At 41.3% G+C, this 12,819-nt stretch overlaps 1 protein-coding gene across 3 annotated transcripts in view; it reads left to right on the top strand.

The window, feature by feature from the left end:
- Positions 1-12,819, top strand: part of RB195_022721 (uncharacterized protein) — a gene marked incomplete at both ends in the record, with an annotated part of 50,827 nt that overhangs the window by 8,502 nt on the left and 29,506 nt on the right. For all 3 annotated transcript variants that reach the window (XM_064209929.1, XM_064209933.1, XM_064209932.1), the window contains 3 exons: positions 4,900-5,107; positions 5,186-5,403; positions 11,190-11,305. In XM_064209929.1, coding sequence (XP_064065810.1) covers positions 4,900-5,107; positions 5,186-5,403; positions 11,190-11,305 — 542 coding nt within the window. The remainder of the gene's footprint in view (positions 1-4,899; positions 5,108-5,185; positions 5,404-11,189; positions 11,306-12,819) is intronic.

Below are 12,819 nucleotides of genomic sequence, written 5' to 3'. Positions count from 1 at the left end.
CAGAATTCCTTGGCGGTTTCCTAATTTTTTAGATCTGGCCGCCAAAGCTACTAGGGTGTGATATGAAGCTACTGAGGTCGGGATGCTAAAACCTAAGGGTAGGAGGGATCCATGACGTGTACGCAAAAATAACTAAACTGTTGGCTCAGATTACCAAGCCTAAGCCTTATTTTCAGCATTAAACTTGCTTCAAAGCGTTAGACGTGAAGCATAACAGAGCTGATGTGACTTTGGCACATCTACACATCCAAAGACTCGATTGCACCATTTGTGTAAATGCACCTTTCTGACGATGTAGATAATCAATCACTACTTATGTAGGTAGCAGCATTACTGCTTATCTATGCTCCAAAACACAAAAATTTGCGGCACCAATACTTGAAACTGACTCAGTCGAGCTAACGTTACTTTGCATAACAGAAACGGCTTGAGATCGAGTGAACAGCTCTGATCCAAGGTACGGTGATCATTGATCTCATATAGCGCTGTGCACTTCAGATCGAATCTGTTCGCTACATTACAATTCAGTAGAAGTAAAGACCATCTCAACATGGCTTCCTCGATTTTAAGCTAAGATACGTTCAGAAGCATACGCCTAACATGTAGCACTGTGAAGACCAAACACTTTTCTGACGTTCCACACACCTTTGGACAACGAATTTTCTCATTTCCTTACACGTACACTTCCGAGAAAGTTAATCTTTTTTTAAAATCTAAGTTACGTCTTACTTTGGGAGCAATGTAAAAGCTTCGAAAGTGTAGTGAATAACAATGAAAGCATCCTGCTCCGTTTTCAAAATCTTATAACCTTTAATCTTCCATCTTCGACCTAACCCTCAATAATAAGGTTGGGCACGTGATGTATTTCAACGACAAACAATCAACCACGATGGTGAATAATTGATTCTACGTCGTGTTGAATATTGAACGCAGTATTTAGTTTTTGGAGAAGGGATTCGACAAACATGCTAATATTTCTTTGGTACCACTACATTTTGGTTCATCTGCTAAATTTAAAGGCAGCATACCACGAATCTGAGGTAGTGCGGATTCCAGGTGGAGCTTACGTATACGGTGTCGTAGGTTATCGAGACGGGAATAGTTCCGCGCATCTCTCCCTGCATCACTGCAAACAGCCGCCTCCAGAATGCTGTTTTGTACGACATCACCTATTGCAACGTTCCACCCGTTGCGCTGCCTCCGCCCTGCGATTTGTCGAAAATCAAATCGGACTGCCCCGATAGGCAGTAAGGGACGCTATGCGTGCAAGGGTGGCGCGTTGCAATAGAAGGCATCGTACAAAACAGAATTCAGGAGCCGGCTGCTTGCAGTGATTCAGGGAGAGATGAGCGGAACTACCCCTTCATCTTCATAATCTACGACCCCGTTTACGGATACTCCTGAAATCCGTACCACCCCAGATTCGTGGTATGCTGCCTTCAAATGAAGCAAGAACTTGAAGGAAGTCTTGACCGACACTCTACTTTTTCAAGTAGACAAGTATCCAGATATCTGCTGATAGCTATGTTAGCATTGTCAACTATATGTCCTGAGCACATGACAACAACTCCATAAAGTGCAAAGAAGGGAGAGAAATAATTCCTTCGAGATTTTTGCTGTGCATCAACGAAATGAGCAGAATTATGTCTAACGTATCAAAGACCTCTATTTTTGAAATGGAGAGATCATCATTAGACGAAAGTAGCACGATTACATTGTGAACTTGAAGTGATTACACTGCCATCTTTACTCTTCGGACATTAGTATCATGTCGACTATAAAGGATAAAGGATAAAGTGCGCGGCGTTGTACTTACAGCGAAACCTCTTAGCGACTGCGCTACATCTCTCCATATCGATCATATGACTAATTAAATGCACACGAAATGCAAAAAGGGAATGAAGTCCATATTCTACATTGAAATAAGCAACAGTTCCAATGAAAACGTTCGTTCCGTACCCCATGAAAATAATGTTCACTTTTTTGATTGGTGTCGCTCTCTTGGCATTTGGAGGCCAACTAATTACCAGGTGGAATTTGCACACTCTAATGAGGAAGTCCCATTTAATAGAATCAGCTCTAATCTTTGCATTCAAATTAACTATGCTAACACAACTATCGTACATATGAAGATAACTTCGAGACCCATCAGATTGTCGTATTCCAGAGTCTGGCGATTTTTCATTAAGGAGGCGAAATTCAAAGCCTACTACAAAATAGGATGCTCGCAAATGGGCTCTTGCACTCAGTCTAAGTCTATTAGAATTGAGCTAGACGAAATAGTTCCTGAGTTCAAAAGATCACCTCCGTATCCAGGATACTCGACTTGTGCTAATACTTGCGGTGGTGTAGTATGCGGTTGCTTCTTACCATTTTAACACGCATGGTTCTGAGAATTTTGCTCATGTTCCAAAGAAGTTCTTGACTGTTTATGAAGTAGTAAGTTGCAACCAGTAATTCAAATCGATGCTAACTTGCTCCGTATAATAAAAGGAAACTGAAATCTTTCCGTTTCTGTTTACAATCTTATGCCACACAAAAGTGCGACGAATTGTCGTTGACAGTGATTTCTTTGTCAAAACCGCATTCTTTATTGATTGATAAAGGATTCGTTGTAGGCCCAATGGAGGCTATGATGCTACCGGTTTATTACTAACCTTCTTGTTGAATATGAGACAGAAGCATCTGCTCTCGATACCTTTGTAAACTGGACAAATCGCATGAACTGCTCCTGCGAAAATAAAAAAGCACCGCTAACATTTTGGTGCCCATATGATTCACTTCAAAATTTGATAGAGGAAGTATCAAATGTAATGCCAAAACGAGTCCCGTTCATAGAAATCTTCGTGACTGAGAAATCTGTGCACTCTTTAAGGAATGAGAGATCGCTCTCGCGGTAGAATCCAGTTCGCTTATTGCTTGCATCGAGTACATAATCAATCAACCATGTGGGATCTATGTTGTTGGGGTCAAAGATTGCTACAGTAGTAGCGAACTCACAGGAACTGATTTCATTTTTGAGTCAACAATAAATCCGTTCCTTACAATACAGAATCACGTCTGCCCCATTGAATGTGGTCCAACAAACACTTCTGTGCACGATCTTTCTGATTTCATGTACTCTATAGTGCCTTTGATCTACTACGAACACTGGTATCATCCAAGGAACAGGAAAAATTTGCGCTCGCCAACACAAGTGCTCGAGGTAGATGTAGAAAATTCAATTCTTTGTTTTGATCTACCTGATCTTAATCCACCAATGAATACCATAAAAACGCACTGGGTTATGGCCCTTGCGGTCTGCGGTATATTGGCTTTGGCCGCTGGTTTCGTTTTTGTTGTGTCCTTGCTCGAGTTGTGAAGATGGTTTATTGGACCGCGTGCTTGCTCACAAACTAAGCCAAAATTGGGCAACTGTGCCAAACATTGCTAATTACATTGAACTGGTGAATAAGAGAACCTCTCAACACATGGTAATTACATGCAATGGCAATAATACAATATACACGACTACATGAGCTAACATAGTTAACATCTCTATGGCTCCAACAGTTTTACTTACTGGGACCTACAATAGCCTTACTGGTGGCCAAGGCCGCTGTCGTTAACACTCAGCATAGTGAAATTCGCTTGGAGAATTGTTTGTTAGCGAACCTGTTTAACAAAATCATTGCGTCGATGATGTGCAAATACAGGCAGTAATCCAGCTCAACATAGCAACAAGCATATTCAAAATAAAAGAGAACCAAGAAAGAGTACTCATTCCTCTAGTAAGCTTGTCCAGCCGAAGGCCGCACGTCTGAAAAGAAAATATGTGGCAGCTTCAAACGAGATTAAGTATGGGTAGTGTTTTCTTCATAGTACTCATAGATGGTTCTCCGACTCCGGCGCGGTCGATGCGGCCGCCGATATGGGCAGGCCACAATCGAAGTGGGTTGATAACGGAACCTATCATCTGTTTATCTCAGTCATAACTCTGCCTTCAACATTGTTGAGCTTCCATTTTCAAATGTGCTGCCCGGAATGTCCTGATATCCGAATCAGGACCCCTATTCTATATAGCTATATTATCATTTTTGCACAATTCCACGTAGTTTATCCTTTGTGAACCCATTTGTTCGGAATTGGAACCCCCTACGGGTATTCCTACTTTTGTGGTTCCAAGTGAGCACCCTGTCTTCGTTTGCCTATTAATAAACATTTCTATCACTGAACCACTAGCACAATTCTTATCTAGTTTCCGAATATACAGCGAACTTTCGCGCTTTCTCCCGAGAACCATACACATGCCCCGTTTCGTCAAGCTGTGTGGGCTATGTTCTGCAAACATAACCATCTTGTTTTCGATTTTCCCGAAGCCTCTCATCTTTGAGCCTTCTTTGAGGAGTGAAGAGCGTAGCGTTGAATAGACCGATTGAACTAAAAAGACGTCCCTCCAAACGAAACCACAACGAATGCGGCAATAATGACGACAATAAGTACCCTTCATCCGCATTGTGTACTAAACGTTTTGCTACAGTAGCCCTTGCCTCCACAATTTCTCACATTTTTTCCTTCATGTGACAATGTTAGTGTCATAATGCCTCTATATGCCATCATCGAAACTCGAACCCCTCGTATTAGCCCTGCATTGCCACTTCAATATATATATACATATATATATATATATATATATATATATATATATATATATATATATATATATATATATATATATATATATATATATATATATAATTCCTTCTTTTATTCTCGTTCTCTTTCATTGGTTCATGAATGTGCCCTTTGAATTTATTGTTCACACTTCACACTGCGCGAGAATATATACAGGATTTTTGCGTGCGATCGCTAGAGTGCATTTTAGTTGTGTTGGTTGGATCATGAAAGTTTTATATTTAGTGCATATCTCGTCCAGCTATGGATGAAGCGGAGGTGTATGGGGTAGGTTTGGAGCGAGGGCGATCTCACAACATGTATGTTGTCAGTAGCCCAAGCAAAGACCACCTTATTAAACAAGGTCCTGTTAATGTAACGGCAGTTGTTGGCGAGGATGTGGAATTGATATGCTTAGTCATGCAACGCGTCAGTTCAAAATATTGGTTGAAAGGTAGGGCTATCCGTTCTTCTCATTTCCCCTTCAAGCTTCTAATGGTGTTTTATTAGTTAGTGTATTTGATCTTTTCAGATGGTTCCTATGTACCTTTTGGTGCTGCGAGAACACAACGAGTTGGTTCGAATAGTTTGAAGATTTATAAAGTGGAGAAGGAAGATGAAGGATGGTACACCTGTGTCGTAGTTGGAGAAGGATCAGAAAAAAGCGAGCAACAAGCATACCTCAGCGTCCATTTTCATGGTGAAAGGCCAGAATTGGCTGCACCAGGAGAATCACATGTTACTAGAAAGGTTTGTTTTTGATTCTATTGTTTTGTCGTAAGCAGAGTTTGATAATTATTCAATTCACTCAACTACAGAGGGAGAAAACTTTTTCACTTCTTCACATATCGGATGCGATTTTCATTCTGTAGTGACCTACATTATTAGACTACTTACTGAATCTTTGACTTTCGATGAATCTCGATACGATAAGATGTTGCATTTATCTTCATGAACTGTGCACAAGGTTGTTAATTACTTTTATTGGCTGACATTTCAGCAATTCGGTTTCTTCAGAGCCTGAAATGAGCAATTCTATTCGAAATTTAAACGAACAAATTTCTCCACAAGTAGGCAGACTAAGCCTTAAGTCTACTTTTCGTTCGCTAATGCAGACATTGCACCATATGCTAATTTTAGGTTGGAAAAGCTCAGTAGTGACCACTAACTGATCAATAAGGAAGGCATTATGGGTCCAGTGCCTCTTTCAAATCAAAAAGAACATCCAAAGTGTGGCGCTAGTTTCCGCGTAATCGAGAGATATTCTTCCTTGCGATTCATAGAAGGGTTTTTTTGGCATGGATCCAGAATGCCTCCAGTGATTTTCCAGCCAACGTTTTAGCCCTGGTTTCAAAATTGGCTCCGCCGTGCTTTTTTGTTCTATGGACGCATGAAGGTGTCCATCCCCGTGACTTATTCTCCCGTTTTCCTTGATACGATTTTACACTGTCACAGCATCATAGTCGTCGCAATAATTCGTGCAGAAGATTACGCAGGATCTTGTGCAGTTTCCTGGGTTGTCGGTGGGGAAAATAATAGTTTAGTGCTGTACAGAAGGTGTCGTACAAGTGATTCCGACCTTGCTGAAGCTTCAGATTGTTTGATGACACTCTCATTGTTTGTATAATCGGTGTCGAGTGCGAAGTGTGAGTTGCAACACTGCTGTTGCGCACTGTAACTTAATTGCCACTTGACCGCAGCAGCTTTGCTCATTATGTAGAGAATTGATATACGGAGTGTTGATCAGATCTCATTAGGTACCTCATCTCTCCAATGTAACAGAGCTTTCGTACAGCAGCACTGGACACAGCGTCCACTCCTTGTTCGCACAGCTGGTGGTTTCTTTCCTAGTGCAGTGCCTATTTCCTTATTTCTTAGTGCATGTCTTGACAGGGATTTGTGTTCCACCTCAACCACATCACAGCTCCGCGCTTATATTGCATGCCCCAATCAAAGACAGTTAGTGCAGTCCAACTTCCTTTCCTGACAGTGATATTTGGAAAACTAGTGGAGTAACTTGAGGTCTAGCGGAAAATTCAAGATAGTGAGATGGCCGAGTTATCCGAGTTTTTCTTTGAAACACGGCAGCGATATCGCTAACAGTGTGCGTCATGGTCAGCAAACCGCTTCAAAATGGAAACTATAGCGGCGAGGTTGGGTTTGTCTGTTAGCGTACGCTGTGCTACTCGTCAAATGATTTTCACTACCCGGGATACCCCACTTGACTACAGGAACCACAACATTGCGCCAAAATCGGTTTATCTCAAACTGGGGTGATTAAAGGCGTCACTCCACGAATCTGAGGTGGTACGGATTTCAGGTGGAGTATTCGTATACGGCATAGTAGATTATGCGGAGGAGAGCGATTCCGTCCATTTCTTCCTAATTGCTTCTTCCTTCCTCCTTCCTTTCCCAAATCTTCCTAACTCTTCCTTCCTAATTAAAAAACAGCCCGGAAGATACGGCTTCGGGCGTTCTGGCGCACTTTTTTCTACAAGGAGTTCGACTGGAGTGCGCCAGCCTTCTGCGGCGCCGCACCTCCCGGGCCGTTTTTTACGGCAATTAGGAAAAAATGGATGGAATCACCCTCCTTTACATCTTATAAGAATACTCCACCTGAAATCTGCATCACCTCAGATTCGTGGGGTGATGCCTTTAAGCCATAGAGATCAACATTGCGTAAAACGCCTTAAAAAGAAGTATAATAGGTATGTATATAATAATTATAAGTAAATATGAGTAAATAAGAAATGGGCAACATTCTGCAGGAAGATACACACGACGTTGACGACTTGCTAAGGAACGAATGCAAATGCGAAATTCGGTAAGCAGTTGACAACGCATCGTCCTTCTGAGACGTTTTCCCTGACTGAAGTCGACACCGCTGTGGGCAGCAGATGCAGAATTACACGTGGATTTTGTGCACGTAGATGCAAAGAAAAACTTCTCGGCATTAAAACCGCGAGCGTTTCCCTCAGAGCACCCTGGTTACAGTTTGAAAAGGAATAAACATTTCAGCAAATTTAGGTCTACTGTTTGGTGTCTTTTCGCTTCTGTCAATCCTAGACAGGATAGGAAGATGAAGGACAGACATGCGAGCAAGCAGGATTTCGAAAAGCGCTCAGTACGATTGACCACATACACGGCTTCAAAACTCATAGAAGTATCGCGAGAGTACAAGATGCCGCTGTGTCTCACTTTCATCGATTTGAAGAAAGCCTTTGATAAAGGTGAGACCGAAGCGGTCATGTAGGCTTTGGAGAACAAAGACATCTCTACTCCATAAATAAAAATACTTCGTGAGTTGTATAGCAATTTCATGGTCAAAATTTCCCATTCTACAATGATGTCATAATCGACATGAAGAGAGGGGTTCGTCAGGGTGACACAATTTCACCCAAAATATTTAGCGCCATTCTCAAGAACGCGATGCGAGGATTGGAATGGGATGACATGGAAGTGAAAGTTTACGGCCGGTATTTATACCATCTTCGTTTCGCTGATGACATCGTTCTTCTAACATGAAACATCAATCAGGAGGAACGGATGCTGGCCGAATTTGATGAAACGTGTAAAAAGATCGGTCTTCAGCTGAACTTACACAAGACGATGTTTATGAAGAACGGATGGGCTTCTGATGCCTCATTCACGCTCAAGGGAACGAACATATTGGAATGCTCCAGCTATGTATATCTGGGTCGGGAAATCAACATCATGAACGACCTGACCTCCGAGCTGGGCAGAAGGAAACGAGCGGCTTGAGGAGCATTCAAGAGCATCGAGGATATAGTGAAGAGGACCAGAAACACCAAAAACTCCCGCTCCGTGCTTACCTATTCAGCACCACCGTTCTTCCTGCCAGAAAGAGGGAGGTCCCAAAAAAAACGGTGACACGACTATTTTAAAGGACAACACTTTTTTTATGAAATACAATCAGTATTTTTCAAAATGCGCTTCTCACGAATTTAGTCTTGTTCCAGACTCTAGTTTTCTAATTTCTTTCAGACCTAACAATGTGCACATAGTCTGAGCTTTTTTTATTTAATTGAATCCACGATTAAATCGATAGTTGAAGGCGATCTAGCATCGAAATCGTCATTCTTAAGGTATAGTTTCATGTTTCTACTATTTCTGCAAAAATTTGGCTCCGCGAGTTATCGACACTGTCGACCAAGTCATTGCCATCATCACATTGCCGAAACAAAATGCTGATTTTTTTTTCGTTTTTCTCCTATGTCTCAGTGATGATCGGCGGGCTGGTATTCTTGCCTGACTCTTCTGTTCGCATCTTCGCCGAGATATGTATTCCTTGAGCATAACTTTAGCCAGTCCCACAATGTACAGGAATGGATTCATTCGTTGCTATTTCATATAAGCTTGACGTCTCGCTTGAACTGCCTATCAGTAACAAGTCTCCTCATATCCTCTTTCACCAGCTCAGTACAGAACTTTCTTTTTCCGGCTGCTAGACTTTTCCAGCTTGAAACCGGCAGACTCCACAGGACACGTTGAACAAGAGTGTTCTCCTGATGTTATATTAACCTTTGTGCATAATTCCATATAACTTCTCCTTCGTGCAAACACTGTTTTGGCATCGTAAAGACCTATGTTTTGAGTGAAGTCTTATCAAGATGACCCCCCGCGAAGCACGCTTCTCTACGACCGCCCACAACGGTCATTCCTGTTTTTGTGGCTCTTAGTGAGCACACTATCCTCGTTCGTCTGCTAATAAATATTTAACCACTGAACCAAAGTACACTAGGGCACAAGGCCAAGCGCGCCATTTCTATAGTGCAAAAAACGGAAGTATTAATTCCTTCGCTGCATCACATTTTGGTGCATCGGTTAGACTTAATGAAAGCCGAGATGCGCAAGCGGATCAGAAAGTCCAGCCTACGGATTGCCGGCAGCACCTAATTTATAGCTGCTTAATAAAGTCCAGTCCACCCTTTGCTGACGAAAGTAAGCTAATAGCTGCTTAGTCGTATTTCCTGTGCAGTCTAAAGAGACTGCCTTCGGCGTACCGTCGCTACGACTTCTCTTGCGTCACAAAGACACCAGTTTTTTTCACAACACCCCTATATTGCTGAGTGCAAAAACGCTTCAACTGGATAAGTGCAGTCCATATTCAGAGGAGACAAAAACCTCGAGAACAGATGAGGAAATGTATGAAGAAACAAAACAATATTAAGGAGCAAAATGTCCTCACAAATGAAGTTGAGGAGATTGAAAATGATACACAACGCCAGTCACAGATGTACGACATCACATGAGAAAACTGATGGGAATAACTCATAGAGAGCCTAGAAAACAAAAACCAGCAGGAATAAATTATGCTCACGCAGGTTAACAGGCCACACCAGAGTCAACTGCAACTGAAGAAACCGAAGGAGGCCTATTACAAAATGGCGTCATTGGGCTCTCAGGGGACAACTCATTTTCGGAAAGAAGAAGAGAAGATTTTATATGTCGTACTCTCGAACCAAAATAGCTAAGGTTGCCACAATTCTACGGGGACGAAGAAGAATTCTGAACAACGTATGAAACGCTAGCTGACCAAAGTAAAAATGATGATGCTTAGAAGTAGCCTCAACGGGGAGCAGAAACAGCCATAATAGGAATGCAACTGATCCCACAAAATTACAAGTGGGTGATTAATGATTTGAAAAAAAAAGTGTGGTAAGAAACCGACCAACAGAGCAAAAATAGCGCAAAAATTGACTAATTTGCCAGCAGTGAAATGCTGACAGCAGTGTGCACACATTCAACAAAATCGGAATGCTTGTGAGAATCAAAAGTCTCTGCAGGCCAAAATGTACCACAAATGCGAGCAGAGTAGGTCTTTTGGGATTGCGAGTTTTCATTCGTCTTAATCGTAGTGATAAACCCCGTAAGATTCTCCTCACGCTTTTTTTATTGGTGGTCATGAGAAGTTCTTCAGGATTTCCTCTTGAACCAGTTTTGTAGTTGAAACCAAGCAACAATGACTTGACAACAATGAAGATGTGATCTTCTTCATGAAACTTTTTTAAGGCCAGAGAGAAAGCATCGCAGTTGTGGAAAGCTTCGAATTCTTCTTTTCCTTAGCTTATTGTTGAAGCAGAATAGAGGGAAATTGTCAGAGCGGACATTTGTCCTCATCATCTGATCCGTTGATGTTAGATTCGGGTCATCAGTTGTGCGAAGCATTGCCACATTAGTGTTTCCGAAGACCGCGACCTTACCGCCGCATACTTTCAGAAGTAGCTCTTCCCCAGTCTTCCAGACGCCATTCAGTGGGTGATTTCTTCTAGTCTTAGTTAGCCGAGTGCTAGTTGGACGCAAATAATAAGTTGGTGTTACTTCACTGTAAGCTATCAATATCTTGTTTTAACAATTACATTCCATTTTATGTCTAACCGCACCCTTGAGTTGGTTCGATGCTCCTTCTGCCTTCTACCAGGCTCATAAATCTTCCTTTACTAGAGTTTATTTCGAGCAAATGTCTGCTAATTCGTCATTTGTTCGCATGTCTTCTACATATCAGCATATTCTAGAAGGATGACGTTGTTACCATGGAAGATGTTCAAAGCTTTGTGAGTGGCTCACATGTTCGTATTCAGTGGTCTGTTATTGGGAAAATGGAAGCGCTTACTTCTATTGTTGGATTTAGGCATGTTCTTTTATTTTAACTTATCACTTTCGTTAATAGCATAGCATACAGTAGCGACCAAATATCAACTGACTAACGGTTTTTTGAGATTTTCTCTTCTGAAAATCACTGAATCGTCCCCAAACTTGCATCAGATCTGTCTTTCGGGATTAGAAACTTCTGAAAAATAGATTTACTTCGCTTTTTTAGGATTAGTTTTGTTTCCAAAAAACTGAAAATGTTCTTTCTCCATCTTTTCAATCTCCAGTTTATTTCGTGTATTTTTTGAGTTTTCTCCCAGATTTTTCTTATTTTACTCTGTTTTTGTCTTATTCAGTTTATGGATAGAACATTTAACGCGTCAATTGTCAAATGAAATCCAAAAATCTGCAAGGAATCGATTTTTTGAAAAAAAGTATAAACATATGGAGTGATTGGAGCAACGCCAAACCCAGGACGAGGCCGAATGGTTACTTGAGTTACCGATAGAAACATTCTTCTAGAGTCGTGCCTTATCTTAGGCTCACTGCCCCCTGATGTCCACAATGAATTGACCAGCGGACAGTTTTCATCAATTACAACTGCTGGAAGGTGCATACAAGCTGCCCATTTCAGTAGAAGACTTCCTGTGAACAAACCGCTCATTTCAGAGAACAATCGTGTTACTTGTATCAAGAGGGCTAAGGAGCATGTTGGTTAGACTCGCTAGCAGTGGAGCAAAGTTTTATTTTCTGATGAATCCAAATTTAACTCGATGGGAATTGATGGCATTAAGTATATCAGGTGTCCAGTTGGAAAAGGATTCAATCCCATGTATCAACTGCCCTTTGTAAAGCATGGTGGAAGAAAAATCGTGCTATGGGGTTGCTTCAGTAACTATGGAATCGGACCTCTTCGCGAAATCCATGGATATTTTGATTGATACGGCTATGAGGACATCTTAGAAACAACAATGCGTCCATTTCCTCAGTTCATTGGCAGAGGATTCATTTTTCAGCAAGATAATCACTCGAAACAGACATCTGACCATATCGGTGACTGGTTCGCGTGGCGTAAATCGAAAGCTCAACTAACCATTCGACCTCGTCTTGGATTTGGCGTTGTTCCCATCGCTTCATATGCTTATACTTTTCTCAAAAAGGGGACTGTTGCTCTGGAGACGTTAAACAGTTTTGCTAATTCGACTTGTCTCATCTCTTGATCAATTTCCCTTTGAGTTTCATTTTTTTTTTTTTTGGGTTTTATTTGACATGTGACGTGTTAAATGTTCCATTCATAAACTGAATAAATTTAAAAAAAAACAACAAAATAAGAAGAAATCTAGGAGAAAAGCACAAAAAATACGCGACATAAACTGAAACTTTAAAAGATGAAGAAAAAAAAACATTTTCGGAAATAATACTGATCCTAAAAAAGCAAAGTGAGCCTATTTTTCAGAATTAGTTTCTAATCCCAAAAGGCTGGACGATTCAGTGATTTTCATAAGAGAAAGTCTCAAGAAGCCGCTTGTCCACCGATTTTTGGCCGCCACTGTA

The sequence above is a fragment of the Necator americanus genome, chromosome X (genome assembly GCF_031761385.1).
Source record: "Necator americanus strain Aroian chromosome X, whole genome shotgun sequence".
NCBI classification, from domain to species: domain Eukaryota; kingdom Metazoa; phylum Nematoda; class Chromadorea; order Rhabditida; family Ancylostomatidae; genus Necator; species Necator americanus.
Note: the sequence above shows the minus strand (reverse complement) of the source record. Positions and strands in the feature narration are given on the sequence as shown.